This window comes from Coturnix japonica, chromosome 38 (genome assembly GCF_054131305.1).
Source record: "Coturnix japonica strain WE chromosome 38, WE-NBRP24, whole genome shotgun sequence".
In the NCBI taxonomy this organism is placed as follows: domain Eukaryota; kingdom Metazoa; phylum Chordata; class Aves; order Galliformes; family Phasianidae; genus Coturnix; species Coturnix japonica.
The window spans coordinates 4,191,174-4,212,660 of NC_140700.1; the positions used below are offsets into that span (position 1 = coordinate 4,191,174).

Below are 21,487 nucleotides of genomic sequence, written 5' to 3' on the forward strand. Positions count from 1 at the left end.
CCAGCTCAAGTCCCCGTCCTTAAAGGCAAGCTCAATATGAATGTGATCTGCCCCATGCTGATGGAAATGGAGCACCAAATGGAAAGCACAGAGGGACCAAGGCACAATTGTGCCCCACGTTCCTGCAGAGCACAGGCAGAGCTTGCACCACTGAGTAGATAAGGTTGTGTTCCAACACAAGCCCTTTTTATTGCACAAATAAAAGTTAATAAACCTGAGGAATCGGAATCAGACAGAGCCCAAGGGACAATAGCCCGGTGATTAGCTCACAAATATCTTCCCTCATCATTAACACCAGGCAGCACCAAGTGACCTGATTTTCTTATTCAGCTAATGCTCGTGAGGCTTATTATGTTATTACAATCTGTCTGTGAACAATAAGTCATCCCACTGGTTTATAGGACAGTGAGGAATTCTCTCATGATTAGCAGTCTGTTCCAGAGAGATGTCCATTTATCTCCTGTCCATAAGGTCACTGGTAAACTCTTCTACACTGTGGTCAGTGCTGACTGCAAACCTTTAGGGAGCATCTGTCATGGGCATGGCTTGGCTTCAGGCCTGAAGACAGTGAGAGACTCCCAGAGCAGTCTGGATAGACCAAGTAGCTGAGAGCCAAGCTGGGGTGAGCTGCTCAGTGTCTCCTTTGTACACCATTCTCATACATAATATCACTGTAAAAATTGGGTTTTCCACGCACAAGCCAACCTGCACACGCATGCTGTGAGCTTATACATTGCTACCTGACAAGAAGTTCCGAACTTGCTGGATGAATTGCTGGGCATGCCGAACATCTCCTTCAATCTGAGTTCTTGTTATGCTCATCTGTTCTATGAGCCGCAAGGCATTGCTCTGAATCTGATTAGCAGATGCCTCCGTTGTTTTAATCTGCACAAAAACCCAGAATCCTGATGGAGTCATTCTGACTTGACCTGGAATCCCAACAGCCCTCCCTGAACCCCGAGTGAATTGAGCAGGTCACTTTGAAATTACACTATTTCCATTTCTAACGTGTCATCCTTTTCAAGGAGCGTAAATGTTAAAGACTGAGGGCTGGATTAGTAAAGAAGGCTCCCTAAAGAGGCAGTACCATTTAGCTTTTGGAAACCCATTTGAAATGGATTTTGAATGACTTTGAAACCTTGTTTAATCTGCACAAGCTCTCGGAGGCTGTAGAAAAGAGGTGCAGCAGCACAAACACGGGCACTGCGGGCTGCATCAAACATTAGGGCAGAATCTGAGATGTTAGATGATGCCCTGCAGACTCTGAGGTGTTTTCACATCCATCACCCTTCTGTCATGCTAATCCCAATGCCATGTGAAGGCCAAGCTCTGGCTTCTTAGAGATATTCCCACACCTACTGGCAATGCTGGAAATACAATGAGAGGAGCTATTTGCCCCCTGTGCCAGGGAGAAGCAGAGACACTGTGCAGATGACCAGAGCCCCACACTGGGTGCTTTATGGTGGGCTGCCCCTCCATGCCCACCCCTCAGACTCACCAGCTGTGCTGTCTCCCTCAGCCGTGCACTCAGGCTCTCCATCTCCCCTGCAGCTTTCCCAGCCACACGCAGGGCCCCACCAGCTAATGGCCGGGCACCACGGCAGCTGAGTCCATCCCCACAGGCCCTGCCACCATCCTGTGGGCACAGAGAGCCCTCACACTGTGCTGGGGTGCACGTCTCTGCTCGGAAACCACCGCAGATCTGGAAAGGAAGGGGAGAAACAGGGTGGTGAGGCTCACACATCTGCTTGTCTCCATGTTCCTTTGCAGTTTGCTGGCACATGGAACAACCACTTCATTGACCCTCAGAGAGAAACCCTGCTCGACCTCTGTAATCTGCTTTTAGACAGTGGGTTGAGGAGGTCTTAGCAGTGTGTTTGATTGCCTGGCACCTTCTTATGTTGCCACCCAACAGAGAGGGCACTGCTGCAGGGCATGGGTAGGTGCACAACCAGTGCAAGCACCAGCACTGCTGAATGCTTGGGAACACGATGGTGCCCTGCAAAGCAGAGGGGAGGCTGGTGGTCTCCACAGCAACCGTGCATTAGGAGGCACTGAAATGGATCTCCATGGCAATAACAAAGCAGTGAAGGAGAAAGAAAAGAAACCTCATCCAGAAATTAAGTGGGTCTGTGAGACAGGAGAACTGACACGTGAGAGAGTCCTTGGAGGAAACATGCACATGGTTGTGGAGGGGATGGAGGGAGTGCTTGGGTGTCTGCTATCCACAGCAGGGGATGCTCTGATGGCTCTGCTTAATGTCCACAAGCAGCACTTTGTTCAGAGACTTGCCCTGAATGGCAAAGACTGCTAACATCCTCTAGTCTGACCCATCACCTCCATGCCCCACTCCATTGTGCCACACTGGGAGATTAAGAGCAAAGATGTGAGACCACAGGGTAAGACTTCTACCCCTCAAGCTATACAAGGCCATACTGACAACTGCAAGCACAGAGAACCCCTTTCTATTTTCACCTTATTCACGGTAGGAGTCAGATTGGGAGTCGAGGCCATCTGGGCCCTGAGGGCCAGCAACTTGCTGCTGTGTGTGGCAGCTGCTGCCTCCAGCCCTGCTGCATCCCTGCGGCTCTCCCTGGATGTGGCCAGCAGTGTGGCACAAGCAGCAGCAAGGCTGCTGGCGTTGGTGGATGTCTGGTGAGCAGATCGGATGGTCCCAAAGGCTCCTGCAGGAATAAAGGCAGTTAATGACATAAATGCCTCAGTGAGTCATAAATGCAGCAGAGCTACCGAAAGGAAGGCATTAACTATACCCTGTGAGTAGATGTGTGCATGGAGAGGAGGGGGACACAGCTAGAGTGATTAGTCACGAAGGCACAAATAAAAAGCTCCTTTTATTTCCAAACGCCTTTCAGCCATTCCTGTACATCGAGCTGCAGAGCTTTGCTGAAGGACTGACCTCACGTTTAGGACTCTAAGACTGAAACAAAACTAAAGCAAAAGCCATAACTATGCTGATGCAGGGCTGTGCTGCAGCTATCTCAGAGCCCTTCACACCACCAGAGCAGAGCCTCATTGCATGGAGGAGGCAGCAGATGATGGCACTTGGAGAGCCTTAGCTTCTGCAAGGATTTAATGGCAACCTACCACCAGCAACATCACAGGGCATAATTAGCTCTTCTGAGCACCTGACAGCTAGCTGCTGGATCTCCTCCACCCCTCCATCCCTTCCATCTGCACACAGCCATTACTTCTGCAGCCACCCCCAGCTCGATGACACCTCCTCCCTGGGCTCAGCCCTGTCCCTGCTGAGCTGTGCTGTTGGGGTGCTTTGGCACACAGTGATGCACTGACAGGGAGGGATGTGGGGCTGCATAATGAGCTGCCCAACCCCAACAACCACAGGAGAAAGCCCCACATTGGTCAGAGATGAGGCAGGGCAGAAAGCATCTCTCATGCAGGAGGGAGAGAGGATGTTCGTTTGCTGTTCCTAAGCTAACAGACTGAAAACTTCTCCATCTCCCCCACCCGGCCACTGGGAAACCACCAGGTACACGGTGCCATTGAGGTTAATTGTCAGCCTCTAATGAAGAGATTTTAATGTGTCAGTGCTATATACCTGACAGATCTGTGCTGCGGCTGGTTTCAAACTGGGTCTTCTTGCTCTGATATTGGGCATTGATGGTAAGCAGGCTGCTGTTGAGAGCTTCGAGCTCGTTAGATAGAGAGGCAGTCACATCCAGAAACTGAAAGTTGGGATTAATGCCTTGCATTTGCTCCCTGAAAAAAAAAGAAAAAGCAGAAAATGTGAATTTGAGCAGAGAGGAAACTGAGTGTAGGCAGAGAGCAGGACCATGTCAGGCTGGAATACTACAGGTGTGCCAGGTGGGACTGCAGGGCAGTCTTAATATGTCGAGTTACAGAAGCAAAGTGGTGCATCCCTCACCTGATGGCAGTGAGTGCAATGCCCAGCTGGGCCAGGCCCTGTTCAGTAGCAGATGAGTGACCAAGGATGCCCTGTGCCTGCTGCACGCTGCCCTGTGCCCGTGAGAGCCGGAGATCCAGTTGGGAGCCCCCAGGCAGCCCTATAGTGGAGTTGCTCAGGCTGGCCTGCTGCAGGCGCAACCGCAGCCGCTGGATGTCACCATCATAGGTGTGGAAGCAGGGATGGCACGGCTCACAGCTGGGGTAGGTGCTGCAATGGTCCCGTTGGCACTGGTCACAGCGGGGGCCGGTGACACCTGGGCGGCAGAGGCACTGGCCTGTGGATTTGTCACATCCCACGTCCTCGGTGCCCTGGAAGTCACAGTTGCACTCTGGGGGATGGAAAGGAGAAAGGAAAGGTGTGATGCCCATTGAAAGGGGAGAATAACAACTAATCAGATGCTGCTAGCTGGATGGCAATGCAACGCACAGTGGGACCCACTCTGGTAGCCCCACAGTGCTGGGGACAGAGGTGAAATAACATAGAGAATGCTGATGTCAGAATGCGGGACAAGTGCTGTTCTTCCAGGATAGCGGGGATTTCACAGTGCTAAAATACACCATGCCAAAAGTGAACGTGATGCTCCCTACCTGTGCAGCCAACCCTGACGTCTCCAAAGTGCCTGTCTGGGCAGACCTGCTCCTGCTGTGCAGCAGAGCACGTCCTCCCCGTGAAGCCTTCCCTGCACTGGCACTGTCCTGTGAACTGAGAAAGGAAAAGGACATCAGGGAGGAGTCTCAGCACTGAGTGTGCTGCTGGGAAAGCCCTCCCTGGTGAGTGCTGAGCCGCTCCCATCACCTGTCAGCTTCATCTCCTACCTGGGGGCAGGAAAACCACAACAGGAGTTCCCAGCATGGGAGAAAGGCGAAGCAGAGCAGAGGAAAAGCAGCACCTGAAGCAAAAGAAGCAGACTATGTTCCACAAAGCTTCTTAACAGATGCAGGGGCACAACAGGGAGCACAGCTCTGTGGAGGCGAGATGGAAATAAGGTGTTTTGTCACCATCCTGCTGTCAGCCCGTGTCCTTGGATGTGGCTGCAGAGATGCCAACAGCAAAGCCATGGGGCCAGGCCTGCAAACAGCCTCAACTCACAAGCACTGCAAAGCTTTAGGTTTTGTTTCCAAGACAAAGCAATCGCCCACAACCAACCAGTTTTTGAGCTCAGGTCTCCTCCTTGTGCTGTTTGGAACCTATCTTTGGCTCTTTGCTTTTGTTACGGCGTTTTTACATTGAGCTATAATTTTCCCAGTTGTCTGTTAAGGCTGAAGTGACACACATGCTTTCCATTGACAAATGAGGATAATTAACTTGCCGTGCCTGCGTGAAGATCTCTCATTAGGATTTCCTTGCTAAATAAATATCAAGCCTTTTGGAGCAGCTTAATCTTGCCTCCGTAATTACCACCTCCTTTCATTTTCCTGAGTAGCCTGTCATAGTGCCTCTAGGAAACAGGGAGAGGAAAACAAGAGCAGATTGTGCTAGGAAGTGCACTGTCCCAGGCTGCAGTGATGGCCAGCAGGACAGCTTCTGTTGGCAGCGATACCCCCAGCTGCACCGAAGCAGGCAGAGAAAACAGTAATAGATATTGCTGGAATGCTTTCCAAAGGGAACACCCTGGCATACAGACAGATCACCAAAGGATGCTCAGAGCAGTACCTGGTTGCAGTGGATGCTGTGGGAACCACTGGGGTTGCACTCACAGGGCCGGCAGCCCCGGCCACTTGCCATGTCCCAGTGCCCAGCTGCACACTGGTCGCAGTCAGTGCCCACCACGTTGGGCAGGCAGGAGCAGCTCCCCGTCTCATCATCGCAGGGCACATTCTGCCGTGTTCCCAGTACGTTGCAGGCACATCCTGAAACAGGGAGAAGTTCTTTGGATTAAAATTGAGTGCTGAACAGCGGACTGGATTCTCGCAAAGCTGGGAGGCTTCTGCCTGAGATGTGCTCTCCCACTCCTCCCTTTGCAGCAGAGGTTGGCATAAAAGTGCATCCCTGCTCTAGTACTGTGCTGCCTGCTGGAGCCCAGCAGCCAGACTCACCAGCCCCACAGACCTCTATTCCCAGCACAGACAGCGTCCACCCCAAGCTGCGGCTGCCCTCTGCTGCACACAGCTTGGCTTGCCTGTATTGCATTGCCTGCAGCACCCCCTGCAGCTGCCTGAATCAAGAACAGGGCACAACCCTGTGCATGCCTTGAACTCTGTTCTCCCTATCCCTGTGGCCAAACACATCCCTGAGACAGGCCACAGCCTAAGCAAGGAGCTTTATAACACTTTGCAAAGCACAGCTACATCTTAGAAACCCCAAACCCAAGCTGGCTGGGAAGCATGGCAGAAGACACTGAGGGCAAAGGTGCAGGAGCATCAGGGCACAGCATACATCTCACAGCATACTCACTGCGGCAGCCCAGGGGGTTGGCATGGGCCAGCTGGGCAAAGCCTGGCTTGCAGAGGTGGCATCGCTCGCCCTGCACGTTCTCCTTGCAGACACAGCGCCCTGAGATCGGGTCACAGACAGAGCCTGGTACCGTGCCATCCGGGTCACATTCACAGGCTGGAAAAGTGCAAGAAGTGGCACTGCTGAGCTGCCTTCAGAGCAAGCAAGGGGTATTAATGGGGGATATCACTGTGCACTCACGCTGGCAGGCTTCAGGATGGGTGAGATCCTGGCGCTGGTTACGGAAATAGTTGGTTTTGCAGCGCTCGCAGTTGTTCCCCTCCGTGTTGTGCTGGCAGTCATCACAGACACCTCCGCTCACCCCACCGCTGGCATGGAAAAGCTCCGGGTCGAAGTGGCAGGAAGCCGAGTGGCCGTTGCAGTTACACCCTAAAAAAACCCCAAACAACCCATCTGGTGCAGCAAGCATGCAAGGCCCTCCTGCAGCATAGGACACATTGTCACTAGAGGGTGCCCTAGTCCCCTGCATGGCACCTCTGCACCCAGTTACAGTCCCAGTATGGAGCTGAGACATACTGGGCAAAGCAGAGGAGTGTGAGTGCACCTATGACATTGCCTGGCTGCAGCCTCAGCGAAGCAGGATGCTTTGTGAAGCCGTTCTATAGGGACGGCTCATACTCAAGAGGAGGAGGAAGAGGGGAAGGCTGTCACCATACGCTGGCACTCGTGGGGGTCGTTGTCCTCCGCAGGTGCCCAGGGACGGTCATTGTAGAGAGGAGCACAGTGGCCACAGTTGGGGCCAGCAGTGTTGTGTTGGCATTCACAGCGCCCGTGCACCTACAGCAGAGAGCAGTTACCCTGTGTGAGCTCAGAGCTCAGCTCTTGCAGCCACCAAGCTCCCAAACTCCTCACAAAGCCCCTCCACCCCCCTCCCCATACAGGACATGAGTAACAGCCTTCATTTCTCATGGCCACCATCCCAAAGTTGCAGGCAAAATGAGCACTGCTCCCCCCAGTTACATGCAGCATTGTCCCCAGGCTGTTCTCTGCATCACGAGGCTCACCATGGCCTGCAGGTCCCTCGAAGGGATGCAGCGGTCAGCGTGGCCATTGCAGAAGCAGCTTCCCAGCACCTGCATTTCTGTCACCGCATAGAAGCTGCTGGGTGAGCGGTAGCTGTGGTGTATGACTTGTGGGAGCTGCGTGAAGTTGATCCTCAGGTTGGTGAACTGCCCCAGCTCTGTTGGGGACAGACACTGTGAGGGGACAGCAGCATCAAGGTGCCATCTGCAGAGATGCTTTGAGGGCTCAGAGACAGCAGCACCAGCACCCTGAGTAGATGAACCCTCTGCAAGGGCCAAAGGCTGATCCTTGGCACACCAGGGGCAGCCATTGGGCACACAGCAGCTCGAGGCTTTGCTTGAAGAAGAGCTGCTCCAGCCCAGCATACTCCAACACCCCTTAAAAAACCACAGGCTGCATCTTCCCTCCCTTTCTCAGACACAACAGAGGCTGTTCACTTACTATTGACAGACTGGCTGTACGAGGTAGTAATGGTAGATGCCAGGTCTCGGACACTGAATTTCACCTTAGAATGAATTAAAAAAAGTAATAATTAAAAAGCAGGAAAAGCACTGTGGGGCAAAGGCACATGCTGGAGAGCCTCCATAACCCACCCAAGTACCCCAGACCTCACCTTGCCCCCATGCATGGGGTGTCCATTTAAGGCCTGCAGCGGCTGGCACCGAGCATCCCCCCAGCTCTCAGGGGCACCACGAGGGATGTGGGGGAAGGCAGCAGCACAGTCAGAGGCCAGGTACTGGTACACCTCCCATGTCTTGCCAAAGTCCGTAGAGCGCTCAATCAGCATCGCAGCAGGCAGAGGTGACTACAGCATCAGGGAGAGAGGGACATCAATTTTTGAACCACCAGGAGCCAGCAATGCCCATCCACCCACAACTCCCTGTGAGATGCATTGCTGTGTACTAACCCTGAAGTCCAGCACGATGCTGCTGAGCTGGAACTTCTCATCCAGATCCAGCTGCAAATAGACGTGCTCCATGCCTGCAGACACAGTGAGATGGCCTCAGAGATGCAAGACTTCAGGAAAACAAACCATTTGGCTGCATAAACCGAGCCATCTATTCCCCTCTTTCCCCTCATTCACTGAACCCAGCACTGCTGAGGACCAGCACTCACCACTCTGGGATTGCCACCAGCGTGTGCGCCCGGCAGAGGACAGCATGTTGGTCACACGGTGCCCATTGCGGGCATGAGGCAGCCGGGAGTCGCATTTACAGCATCTCATGTTCCACTGCAAAGAGAGAAGGTGGGTGGGAGCCCAGACAGGACACAGCCCTGGTGCAGACCCCACAGGCACTGGGCAAAGAACCAACACAGGGGGGACATCACTGAAGATGGCATCAATAGAGCTGAGTTATTGGAGACCTGGAGAACCTCCATCATGTGCCAAGTGGTACCCAGGATCAGAGTGGTTACCCTCACACTCCATATAATAAAGAAGAAACTTGTGAATGAAGGAGTTAAAAACTAAAACTGAAAATTGCTTTGACCGAAATATATATCAGCACCAGTTTGCCCCTCACCCATGGCCGAGCAGCTTTGCTTGGGTGAGCAGAAGGGCTCTCACATCCCAAACCCTGCGTAGGGCTCAGCCACCTCTGCACTCTCCCCTCCAAGAGCAGCAGCAGCAAACAGCTCAGTGGGTGGAAAGTCAGCGGGTGGGAAGTCGAGTGGCTCAGAGTTCAGCCCTTCACTTAAGCAACTCATTCAAGTAGCAAACACAGACGTGTTGTGAACAACGGAGGGACTGGGGAAATCAGGATCTCTAGGGAGCAAACAAACACCCTGGTTTTGAACAACCAAGCAACGCGCTGTGCCGGTGCTTCTGAACGGCTGCCGGGTACGTGCTGCACATGGGTGGGCTCAGAAAGGGATGGAGAGGGATTGAGCAACAGGCAGAGAGTGGGAAGAGATGGCCAAGGGGGGAGGTGCCATGGAGAAGCAGATGAGCTGGATGAGTGCATCACCAAATCAGGGGGTCCTGCAGGTGGAGCTGAGCTGGTTGAATGGGAAGGCTGCAAACAGAGGAACTCACTGCAGATAATGCCAGCTAGCAGCAAAACAGCAGGAAAGCCAGAGCAATTCTCCACTGAAATAACCTAACAAACAATTGCTAATAATGATTAAACTTCCCAGCAGTTCTGACTGTGATTAGAACAGGGGGAGGACGAGTTTCTTCAAGGGGAAAGGTTAATGTCAGCTAAATTATTCATTAGGAATTACTCATGCGTGCTTACTGAGACCATTCACACAGCCACAGACACAAGCACATCCCACAGTTACAACCAGTATTGGCCACAGTCACACTCAGAACACGGTGCTGAGCAAAGGGGCAGCTCACACCCACCACGTCTGGGGGCTGTGCAGCAATCTTTGCCAATTCAGTTTATCCCATAGGGCAGCCACAGACCTGAGTGTGGAAAGTTGGCTTTCCTCCCCCCACTCCCATCCTCCACCTTTATTAAGGCCAAAATTAACACTGGAAAGCAAAAATTATTTCATGTACTTTGAGCAAATTGTGAAATCCCTCTGTTGCACAACATGAGAATTCACTATTACTGACTGTGCATGTGTCTCAAAGTTCCCTGGGACAGAGGGAATTACCACAAATGACAGCCCAGCTCTGCTCTGAAGGAAGGTTTCCTAGGAGCACACCTTCCCTCAGTTCTCCCCATCATATTTACCAGCATAGAAACAGCCTCAGTGGATTCATCAGAGCCGGGATTGCCAGGAATAGAGCAGGGCCATGAGAGTATGTGACAAAATGGAAGTCAATAGGTCACAGTTTCTAAACTTGGTCCCTTTCCATCCCTACCCCCTCCCAAAGGATCCCAGCTGTGTGGCAAAGCAGAAGCACCAAGAGCCAGATGGTGAGTTCTGGTAGCTGGGTCTGATTAGAAAGTGCTCGTTGACTTCAGTTTTGCCCTTGGAACAGCCTGAAATTCAGGTCATGGAGATCTTGGGAAGGAAATCTGTACCAGTCTTTAGAAAAGTAACTCATGAGGGGGTCATTTGAGAGGAAAAGCAAACACGCTGAGAACAGACAGACTCCTGTTTTCCAAGTGAGTGGTGGAAACAAAATCACCTATGCAGAACAAACGGCTGCTATAAAGATGACCATATACTACATGGAAAAGCAGAGCAAGACTGCAAATCAGGATGGAAAGTACATGTGGATGGGCTGCACAAGTGGAAACACACACGTGCCTATGGGTGATCAACACCTGCAAAGGCCAAAGACACTCATGGGACATTGTGCAGAGTTTGGGGATGACCAGCCCCATCCCTGTGCCCTGCTGCCACTCTCTGCTCTCACCTTGTGCATGGGGTGTGCCTGGCATTGGCTCTCCTCCATCCCTTCTCCCTCCTCACATCTAAGGGCAAGAAAGCCTCAAATGATCTGAAGCCAATGGCCTCTGACCAAAGTATGTTAGGTAGCTGTAGCTGCCATTTTAATATGAGTAAAGAGCCCTTGAAATAAAACCACCTGGCGGAGGTGCATCACTCAAAATAAACTGAAGCCATTCATCAGCATATATGAGAAGCTGCTGCTCTCCGGTCATGAAATAGAGACCTTTAGGAACTGTGGGACCTTGGTGGTCCTGTGCCAACACAGCTCTGTGGGTCAGAGCACTGTGCCAGTCAGCTCCAGGCATGCAGCCTCCCACGCGGCAGCCTCATGTCTCTTGTGCAATTAATATCCTATTGCGATAGTAATCACTGTCCCAATTCTATTTGGGGAACGGAGGGCAGAAGGAATTTATGTGTATACAGAGAGATGGAGCATTAATCAAAAATAGGGTTGGCAGCAAGAATAAGTTATATTGGGAACAAAGACACCTGTCAGAGCTCTTATGCAATTCCCTTTTCCAGCCCCACTAATTCCCTGCTAACACCAGCACTGAGCACCAGGCCAGCAGAGCAGGGATGTGTTCCATCTGCTTACCATGGGAAGATGCTATAGAAGGACCAATGGATGTGTCACTGCAGCTGAACCTCCTGTGTGCAAACTGCATTCATAAAACGGGACTGGACTTCAATGCTGAAGCATAGGTGTGTGTCTTAGCCATACATGCCCATAGCTGGTCATAAGCAACACTGTGGGCTGAAAGCACAGAGCATTCTGTCCTCAGCCTGGTGACCCCGAATTCAGATGTGATCATAGGGCTGGGACAGCAGCAGGGCAAACATTTTAAGCATGAGGGCTAAGGAAGTGAACTTCATTCCTCCTGCTGGAAAGCAAGCATGTGGGCTCCTGTTTTCCTCACCCAGTCCATCCTCACATCATTTCCCTTCATAAAAGCTTCACTTAAAGCCTGCCACGATGACAGCCTGCAAATCTGTGCTGCACGAGCTGCTCCCCAGCCCACACATTGTAGAGGCCCTGCTGCCTCTGTCTGCGAGGGGTGACGTGATGTCTAAGAGCACAAGTGGGAATCTATGTGCCAAAGAAAGATACAGAGAATGGAGGAGGAGAAAAGTGGGAAACTGCCTTCGTCCTCTGTGCGCTGCTGCAGGTAGAGACACATCCCTGCAGCAGGAACAAGGTGTGTCTGAATCTGAAGATGTCACAGTGATTTGCAGAGTGGTTTGGCCACTACAACTGCAGTTCTCCTCTAGTTCTGAATATGCCCTTCAGTTGAAAGCATTTCCAAGCCTTGAGGACACAGGCATCTGAGCAGCATTAGCCCAGCCTGACACAAAGGCCAGGGCACAATGCTGTAGAGTGAGTGCCATCGTGCTGTCCTTGGAGGGGGGGTCAGGCCAGGAGCTGCTAATCCATGTGAAAACCACACTGAGAGCCTCCCCTTGGTTACCCATATTGCTACCATAGTACTATGTATAGCATCCAGACAGAGAGATGAGCTAACCAGCCTTGAATCACACCTGTCTTAGTCTTTCCACACGCATCAGTGCCTTTAGGACATCAAATTCAGGGACGCCTATTTTTCTTGTTAGTTTTCCTCTTGCCTTGGCTTTCCCTACCACCTTGAACAGCCATTTCCTGAGCTCTGAGTGATTTCCAAGCCAGGCCATTGGTCTGTTTGGTTTCCTCCCCCCTCACTTTTCGAATCATCGCCGTAGTCCCTTGCACTATAAATGGCAATCCCGGGTCTCCAAGGGATGGAGCAATCAGTGGTGCAAAGTATAAAGGTTAGAGGGATCCAGAGCAGACAACGGAGCAGGGGGGTGCAATTGAGCAGCCCAACAGGATTGCAAAAGAGCCTCCAGGGTGGCGGGCAGACGGCTCACAGCAGCCAGCTGGCACCGGGCATCGGCACCCACAGCAACCCCTCATCCCGTGCCCTCTGCTGACATTGCAAAACCCACTCCAAATTTGTACCTATTTGGCACCAACACACGAGCCAGGCATGTAACAAAGAGTCAGAAGAGTCAGAGAATGCATTTGATTATTGTATGGGATGAGAATAGGGGGAAAATGTGAGTTCAGGAGACTCATTTTGGCTTCAATTAGGAAATGCTCAGCATGAGGATGTCTCCAAAGATAGAAGCTGGAGTATTCACAACTTGTAGCAGCCATCACAGCTGCAGGACAGAAATGAAGGTCTCTGATTCCAGCAAAGGGAAGGCACTAAGTACACAAAGATCCTATTCTCAAAGCTAGAAGTGATGAATCCAACTTAACATACCAATGCTAACCCTTCCAAATTCCTTCTGAACCTCAGTACTTATCAGCATAAGGTGCTGATTCCACTGACAAACTCTAAGGAATACAAAACCTGGATGTTTTAGGGACCTGAAAACCAGCTGGCCACCACCTCTCCACCTCCCACCATGGGACTTCAGCCACCAATTCCACTCCAAACAGGTATTTGTGCTCAGGGTACTTCACAGAAGAAAGCTGACTCACTCCAGCTGGATTTCACTGCAGAAAGCACATCCTCATGGAGGACTGCTGTGTCCTTTCCTCCTGAGCACCTCATCCAAGCACCCTCCCAAGGCACTCCTCACCTCCTCTGCACTGAGTCCATTCCCTTCCAAGCTCTCCAGCATAACCACATTTCCAGACTAACACAGAGAGATATAAAGAAGCCACGTCACAGACATCACCCCTGCCTGAGCAAAGAGCTAAAAATGCTGCAGAATGAGCCATTAGCTCCAACTTTTGGATTTTTGGTTACAGCTTTTGAGCCTGGGAACGTGCAGCTGCAGCTGTTACCCTCTGAGCACCAGTTCCTACCCCCACACCATGTAATTGGAAACAGCCACTCGGCTCAGCAGCTCTTCCAAGCAAAAGCCCTGGAATGTTCCCATGTCTGACAACTGAAGGATGAGTTTAGCTTACAGCTAAGGAGGCTGCTGACTGGATTTTTGGTTGCAAAAGCTTCCATTCTGTCCATTGAACAGCTTGTTCCCTGCTCGTGCTCAGCTTCTCTGCCCTGATGTGGTACAGACCCCAGGGCTGGAGGGGACACAGAGCATTCAGAAAGAGAAACAAACATCCAAAGTAGATCAAAGACATTGTAAAGGGAAGGAAGGATGGATAAAGGCATCAGCATCCCCACACAGGGCTTGGAAGCAGAGGGAGCAGCACATACCTCTCCGTGTGGTGTGCAGTACGTCTCAGGCTTGGTGAGGCCACAGGTGGAGGAAGCCATCAGGTGCTGACCCCGTCCCAGCAGGATGTCCCCCCCAGGGGGGTAGCAAGCCCCATGGGAGCAGGCTGACTGTGCTACCTGTGGTTGTGGGCAGGCTGCAATGGCAGGGAAGAAACACATAGTGACTCAGCCAGCAGGATGGCCTGGAACAAAGCTACACCTGGGCATGCCAGAAAGGGTGAGGGTTCATCTCTGAATTGCCTTGGGTTTTAATAGCACACAGTGCTTAAAATAACTTTTTATAGCTGTTGCTCCTGAAACTCTTCTTGTAGGACACATCTCTAGAATCCCAATATCTCTGGTTCAGGGATGCTCAGTTCCCTGCTCACTGTACTTAGCATCCCACTCTGGTTTCCCTCCATGTACCCACAGGCCCTGCAGGAGGTTGCTCAGCACAGAGCATCCTTTTCCCAAAGGATTACTGAACGCCAATCTTCCAGCTGCAGTGCTGCTCATACAGTGCTTACCCTAGCAGCATTTCTTAGCCTCAAAGGGAAAACCTTCCTATCATTCCCTTCTTATTAATAAACATAATCCTCCAATTTCCTTTGCAAGAAGTTTAGCTATCCATAAGCTCACCTTGCTTAAACCATGGCACACATGGAGGCTCTAGGTAATATAACTCACTGCAGTACTCATATAGAAACCCAATTATCAATGTATTTCCAATAGGTAGCAAACACTTGACAGCTTTCCCTCCTATTTTTCCACAAACATGGAATGTTGAGCCTTACCCAGGAGGACAAATAATGCCCACAGCCAAAGCTGGCAGCAAGTCTCCATCATGCCAAGGACAAGGACACACCTAGAGAGGAATTTGCAGTGTAAGCAAAAATACCAGAAAATACCACCTTAAGCCTCATCCTGGGCACTTTGCACTCCTTATCTAATTCGAATTGATCTAGCAGGCGAAAGTCAGGAGTAATGTAGAGGGAACCCCTCAGACTGCACATTAGAACAGATGAGTACAAGGAATCGCAGCCCTTCACCAAACAGGTGAGGCACACCCAGGGTCCCCCTGAGCTGAGCACAAGGCAATCCCCTTCCCAGGTGCTATCTGTGGATCTTTATGATGTTGCTGAGGTGAACCACACAGGCAAGAATGGCCCTTTGCCGTCTGCAGAGCTCCAATTTCTACCTTCCTGGCTCTGGGGACTCCAAAAAGCCATAGGGATACACATAGCAGTAAGCAGTGCCCAAAGAGCCCACAGCCACCCCACGCTGCTGCCCTTCAGCCTGGCTGTCCTGCATGCTACCTAGCGCGGCTCCAGCTGGAAGATCCCAATGGCTGTGAGCCTGGACAGGGGGCACTGATAAGGGAGCCGGGCAGCCAGCAGCAAGCTCCATTCCAGGAAGTTCCCTCTGCTGCTGTCCTGCATGACCAGAGCCCCATTCCCAGTCTCTGAGGTGCCCCAGGTCTCCCCCACCACGTACCTGCCTGGTGGCGAGGGCTCTCCCTGCGGTTCCCAGCAGCTGATCCTTGCAGTCACACCAGTCTCCAAGTGCTGCTGCCGTCCTTGTTTGGCTTTTAACAGGCAGCTGCCTCACCTGGGAGAGAGGTGCCAGTGGGTGTAGCAGCGATAAAGGCGTGATTCAGGCACTGCAGACATCCCCACCCAGCTCCGGGGAGTGCAGCTGCTCCAGAAACAGCGTCACTTTGCAGTGTGACAGTGGGGTGAACAAGCAGGTCTGCTGGAAATGGCATCAAGTGCCTTAAGGGGCTTCCCTACAGCCCCAGGACTTGCCCCAAGTGTGCCCAGGGCTCAGGTGGGTGCTGCACCCAGGGGCTTTGCTTCCCTTCTCCCCAATGCCAGGCTGCACGGCCAGCAGATCGAGGTGCCCACCCCTCATGCACAGGTTTGGTGCACCCCGCTCAGCACCCCAACCTGAGGATTTAAAGCCTGATGAGATTGTGTGTGAGCTGCTGCTGCACTCTGTATTCACACATCAGGCATCAGCCCACGGATGACCTGCAGCAGGGATGGGGCTGTGCAGGCTGCAGCACGCACCTCTCCTGTCTCCAGCATTGGAGCCCCTCCAGGCACAAAATAGTTCTCAACCTCATCTTACACAATCTACAGAACTACAGTACAGCAAACTCACCAGCTGTGACAAAATAAGGCAGAGAAGAGCCACGTTTTCCAAGAAGCACAATTCTCATTTGGGTACTGAGAGAAGCGCCATGATTTCCATAGAGACTCTGTATTTATCACACCAGGATGGCTTTAAAAGCTCCTTGGGAGCCTGTGGGAAAGACACCATGAGAGCAGCCCATCTCCCCTGCATGGGGCCTAATGCTGACCTCTGCTGTGCTTGGAGCTTCAGTGCCATCGATGCTTTACATGGCACAGCTCTGGGCACCCATAGCACTGCTGAACCCAGAGGTATAAACTCCATATTTACCTCCTCAGATCCCCCAAAACCACGCAGACCCCCCATGCTCTTGTTCTAACGATTGTTTTTTTATGGTCTAAAGAGGAAAACTCGCAGGAAGATTCGCTATTTATTTTACTGACTCAGCCCAACATCACGTCCTGTGCCTCATCACACCGTGCCAGGTGACCCCAGAGCTGTGTGCCCAATGCATTGCAGGTGGGAGCAGCCTGCCCGTCTTCACATGGAGCTCATAGAAAAGCCGTACAACAGAGCTGGGAAAAATAATGCCCTACGGCTACAAAGTGTGCACTGTTGGTGCCTGCCGAGGTGCAGGAGCAGAGCTGGGTGTGCCGCCCTGAGCCACCACTCAGCAATGTGGGGCTGCTGCATTCCTGTACCCAGCAACGCTCCTCCATCCCAGCAGGGGGATGGGGGATGTAATGAGAAAGCTGGTGTATTTTGCAGAGGACCTGAGAGCTGAAGAATGCCACAAGCACTGCTGGCATATCTCATCCAGGTGGGGCACAGGGATCCCCAGCTCAGCTCCATGCAGCCCAGGGCTCAGCACATAGAAGCTGCAGCAAGAAACTGCAGCATATAAAACTTTGAACCCAAAAAATCATTGACCTAGTTTAGATCTAACCCAGGGTTACCGTCTGCTTAGCCTGCACAGGGCAATACCCCGGCTTTGCTTCTGCTCCAGTCTGACATGTCCTCTGTGTCCCCATAGAGAAACTGTCCCACTAAGAGGCAGGGAGGGACCCTGCTGGACAGTGAGACCTCGGCACACCCGCATTCATCAATGGCAGAAGGTTTGCAGAAGGTTTGCAGTGAAGGCAGGCTCTCTCTGAGCTGTGTCCCCTCTGGCACTGTAGGTGGTGGCTGCTGAAGTCACTCTTCATTCTGCTCCTGATGGCCACTTTACGCCTCCCATACCAGGGACATCCCCATTGCATGCCATGACCCCATCCCCATTGCATGCCATGACCCTACTATGTTAAACACCAGTATTTCTCCCCTCTTTACACAGCCACAGACCAAACCCAGAAGCACTCAAGCTCAGTGCATGGCCATAGGGCATCCCCAGCCGCCACGCTGCCCCCCCTTCACACCATGGGATTTGGGTTAAGCCTCGGTGCTTACACTGCCCTGCAGAGCTCTTCCTCCCGATGACGTTCAACTCTTGTCGTTTTCCCGGCTATAATGCCCGCTTGAATCAAAACTGCAATTAAACCTGACAACCACCCTGTGCAGACTCTCCTAAATAAGATTAGGGACCGGCTAAAATTAGTCTAATTTAATGGTAATCATTAATCTTTTTATCCACTCTTAATCCAATTTAAATGTCCACACAACGGAGACTGCATAGATGTCCTTAGTGCAGTTGCAAACAACGCTGAATTAAACATTATTTAATTAAACCAGCACCGTGCTGCCATCAGAGCTGTTTGCAAGTGATCATCAATCACTCAGTTACCCAAACCATCACCCAGAGCCCTGAGCTTCTGCAGCTCCAGGTATCAATGAGGCGTGATTGCAGATATCTCCTTCTGCATTTAATATGAATTCAAAGGTTCAGGAAGCAAAACAATCCCTGCCTGCTTTGTTTGGTTGCTTTGCTTTGTAACTTCTTACTTCTTAAGCCCAGTGGCACCGCTCAGACCCTCCTCATTGACCTTTGTGCCTGGGATTACAGCCCGCACTGTCCTGTAGTTTGCAGTACTGGGGGTGGGAGCAGAGCTGGCCCCGGGCAGCAGCACGACCTTGAACTTGCCCTGTCTAATTGCTGTCTCCTCTGGCTCTCTTTCCTGCAACGCTCGTTTGTCAAAGAGCTGCAGAAAAGACAAACGTGGCTCAAGCCGAAGAATCAGCTGCAACCTTTGCTGCCAACTTGGCAGAGAAGATAAGGGCTTTATTTTAAGAAAGGGGAGAAGGGGGAGGGAAATAGACAGTACGAAGGAACAGCCTCTTTAGCAACTTTTACAGCCTGTCTTGCAATAGAATTTCCTAAGTGCCTTCAGAACTTGCAAGAAGACCAAAAAAAAACCACCCCAAATTTCCCCTGCAGCTCAAGCACCTCCCAGCAGCACCACGGGGATGGCTGCACTCCCTTCTCTACGTGAGGGATGTGAGCACTGGGCTGACTCACTGCTCATACAGCCCAGGGATCAGCTCAGAGAGGAGGAAGAGGGAAAGAAACCAATGAAACCAATGCTTTCCTTTCTGAGGAGCCCAGCATCCGCCTGCCACCCGCCCTCATGCGGGCAGTGAGTTGCACACCAGGTGTGCCAAGTAGAAAGGGGTGGAAAGCAGCACATGCGACTGCAAACAGGCTTGGAAATGTGAACAAGACTTTGGGGTCCTTTAACCACGAGCCAGTCTGGTGATTTTAGGACATAATTTAGGCAACATTGCCTCATAGAGCAGCCTTTTGGAAGGGGTCCTCTAGAATAAGGACGGAGCAACACAAGCTCCTGCCATTCCCAAATGGCACAGGGCTCTCTTCATGTCTTTCCCACCCCAACAATGCTGACCCAGGAGATTCCTCCACCTCTCACCGTGAGCTTTACCCTGTATCAGCATCTCCTCCTGCACCAGCTCACGCTACCCACAACCACACATTGCCCCAGCAGTGCCCTTCCAACCACCTCAGCTCTGCAGTTACCAACCACAGGACACAGCTGGGATGCTGCAGACGTGCACCATCAGAGCCAGCAGTGCAGGGAGGGCAGAAGCAGCTGATGTGATGCACTGTATGATACTGATGCAATGCTATCAGGCAGCGAGCCAGGGAAACAGTGTGACAGTGATGTGCTCTTTTTTTTTCCCCTGTAAGGAAATAGGCTGTTCTTTCTGTGAATCATAAGGGAGGTTAACATTACAGCGAGGTGCTAGGGAGTTTCAGCATCGAGCACAGGGAGGACAGTGTGATCTAACAAGCAGCCTATAGCTTTCACTGCAGGTGTCATTGCTATTTATTCCCTTATTTGAACAAATCAAGGTCCTGCTGCATCTCACAGCTGTTAACGGGTCCCTTTGCCAACCTGAAGTAGTCTTTAAAGTCTTTAAAGCATCCCAACCTGGGTCACATCTGTTGGGCTGTACCCAGATGGTTGTACTCGGTTCCCAGGCTGAAAGTGGCTCTGGGCAGCCTGGTCTGCTGGTTGGTGACCCTGCACATAGCAGGGGGGTTTGAAACCAGATAATCACTGTGGTCCTTTTCAATCCAAGTCATTCTGTGATTCTATGAATTCACTGTGATAACGGGCAGCCCTGCTGAACCCAACACCCCACTTCCAACTCCCTACATCCACCAGCTCAAAGATTAAGCACTACTGACACATTCAAACCCCCCAGCCCCAATAATACACATCCTAAACACACTCCTTACAGAAGCAACCACAGAGCTGCATCGCAACGCTCACAGAAGCCCCCCCCCCCGCTATGAAACGAGACCTGGGCTGGGGGGATGGTGGGGGGGGTGAGGAGGGGGAGAGGGGAGATAAACGTTTTGCAGATGGGTTTTTTTTAGGCCGTCCAGGACCGCAGCCAACAAGGGGGGAGGAAGGAGGGGGGTGCTGCCCGTGCTCACAGCGTGCCCGCCCCCCCCCCCCGGCACCGCCCGCCCCCGGCGCCGATAAAAGGCGGCTGCAGCGGACAGCGGGCAGAGCCGGGCGGAGCTGCGGGCAGCACGTTGAGGAACATAAGATCTGAGCATCGCAACGGCACCGCAACCGCATCGCGGCCTCAGGTAAGGGGGAGAGACAGGAGCGGTGCTGGGACAGCATGGGGTGCGGGTCTGATCCTGGTGCTGATCTTTAAGGCAGCCTCTGGCTAAAGGCAGAATTCTCCATTTGAACATAATCTTTGGTGTCTGCTATGGGTGAGCGCTGAGCTACACTAACATGCCCCTATCTTGCTCTCCTCTTGCAGAACGGAGCTCTTCCTACGCTGCTGTGCAAAGATGGAAACCATGCATGAGCTGATCCCCTTCGCCAAAGAGATGCTCAGCCAGAAGCCCAACAGGAAGATGGTGAAGCTGTACATGCTGGGCAGCGTGCTGGCGTTCTTTGGTGTGGTCATCGGGCTGGTGGAGGCAGTGTGCAGCCCCTTCACTTCTGAAGGGAGGATAGAGGAGGAGGAGGAGAAGAGACCGAACCCATCTCGAGAGCCAGCGCTTCCTCAGAAACGGGAGGATTTGGTGTTGGAGCAGAGCAAGAAGTCATCGGTGGTGCAGAGGGGGATGGTGACCAGGCAGCATGCATCCTAAGGGACCCACTGCTCAGCTGAGCACACAGCTCTGCTGCCCTGATATCCCTGGAGATGGTGGTCCCAGTGATGGTGGTTCCAGTGAGAAGGACGAAGGTTTGGCTGGATGAGGAGGCTGCAAAGTGTAGGACTTGAAAGAAAGGAACGGTTTTATTTGCTGCCGTGCAGCAGTAGGAAAAAATACCTTTTGTTGGTATGAAAATGTGCAAGGTGCACAGCGTGGTTTCTTATTTTTGCTACAGACGCGTTTTACAACGTTTTGCAAACTCAATAAATGTTTTATATGGTACCAGTGCTCTCTGGCTGCGTTCATTTCATGGACAGGTTTGCAGATGAGTTTTGTGCTCTGCAGGAGCCTCTGGCCCCTTTGTGAATGGCTGTGGGCAATAAACCAGCTCTATCTATAGAGCTCCTTCCCCTGGTCTGGCAGCTCAGGGCAGAGTGTTGGAGTTGCCCAACTCCAGTAGCTGCTGCCTTCCAAAAATGGGTCACTGTGTGGGGAGGAGTTGGCTCACAAGCCACATTCCCAAAGCTGGAGGTGGGGATGCTCCTTCCGGGGTTATCTGGGTTTGATGGCATAGATTCAGGGCTCTGCCATGTCCACGTGTACCCAGAGCTGCTGAATCTGTCCATCCCCCACAGGCTTCTAACAGGCTACGGGCACAGCTCAAAACAATGCTCTGCTTTGACTGGGATCCTTCCTGAGCCTGACACCTGATTGTGGAGAACGGTGTTTGCTCTCAGTCCTTCACCTATCTGAAACCTTCCCGGGGTAGTTCTGAACGCTACAGATTCTTGC

General features: G+C 52.0%; 2 protein-coding genes across 3 annotated transcripts in view; one reads left to right on the forward strand and one right to left on the reverse strand.

The window, feature by feature from the left end:
• The window catches only part of LAMB3 (laminin subunit beta 3), an 18,636-nt gene extending 2,642 nt beyond the window's left edge, over positions 1-15,994 (reverse strand). The window contains exons 1-18 of one of the 2 annotated variants that reach the window (XM_015885105.3): positions 15,478-15,994; positions 14,778-14,848; positions 13,984-14,138; positions 8,540-8,654; positions 8,331-8,404; positions 8,037-8,228; positions 7,865-7,928; positions 7,405-7,580; positions 7,057-7,177; positions 6,581-6,769; positions 6,341-6,496; positions 5,600-5,796; positions 4,534-4,648; positions 3,905-4,274; positions 3,578-3,738; positions 2,476-2,684; positions 1,499-1,702; positions 741-885 (exon numbers count right to left, since the gene is read on the reverse strand). In XM_015885105.3, the coding sequence (XP_015740591.2) occupies positions 741-885; positions 1,499-1,702; positions 2,476-2,684; positions 3,578-3,738; positions 3,905-4,274; positions 4,534-4,648; positions 5,600-5,796; positions 6,341-6,496; positions 6,581-6,769; positions 7,057-7,177; positions 7,405-7,580; positions 7,865-7,928; positions 8,037-8,228; positions 8,331-8,404; positions 8,540-8,654; positions 13,984-14,138; positions 14,778-14,829 (2,695 nt within the window). In that variant the 5' untranslated portion in view covers positions 14,830-14,848; positions 15,478-15,994. Of the gene's footprint in view, positions 1-740; positions 886-1,498; positions 1,703-2,475; positions 2,685-3,577; positions 3,739-3,904; positions 4,275-4,533; positions 4,649-5,599; positions 5,797-6,340; positions 6,497-6,580; positions 6,770-7,056; positions 7,178-7,404; positions 7,581-7,864; positions 7,929-8,036; positions 8,229-8,330; positions 8,405-8,539; positions 8,655-13,396; positions 13,819-13,983; positions 14,139-14,777; positions 14,849-15,477 lie in introns of those variants that run through there. The other variant, XM_085526832.1, reaches the window with a different exon arrangement.
• A 4,087-nt stretch (positions 15,995-20,081) lies between these two features.
• Positions 20,082-20,977, forward strand: G0S2 (G0/G1 switch 2). Its single transcript, XM_015885395.3, has 2 exons — positions 20,082-20,170; positions 20,353-20,977. The coding sequence occupies exon 2, from the start codon at positions 20,384-20,386 to the stop codon at positions 20,687-20,689; it is 306 nt and encodes a 101-aa protein (XP_015740881.1). The 5' UTR covers positions 20,082-20,170; positions 20,353-20,383; the 3' UTR covers positions 20,690-20,977.
• The last annotated feature ends 510 nt before the right edge of the window (positions 20,978-21,487 follow it).

Excerpts from the sequence above, each read along its gene's own strand:
- G0S2 (XM_015885395.3), top strand. The coding sequence starts at position 20,384 with ATGGAAACCATGCATGAGCTGATCCCCTTCGCCAAAGAGATGCTCAGC.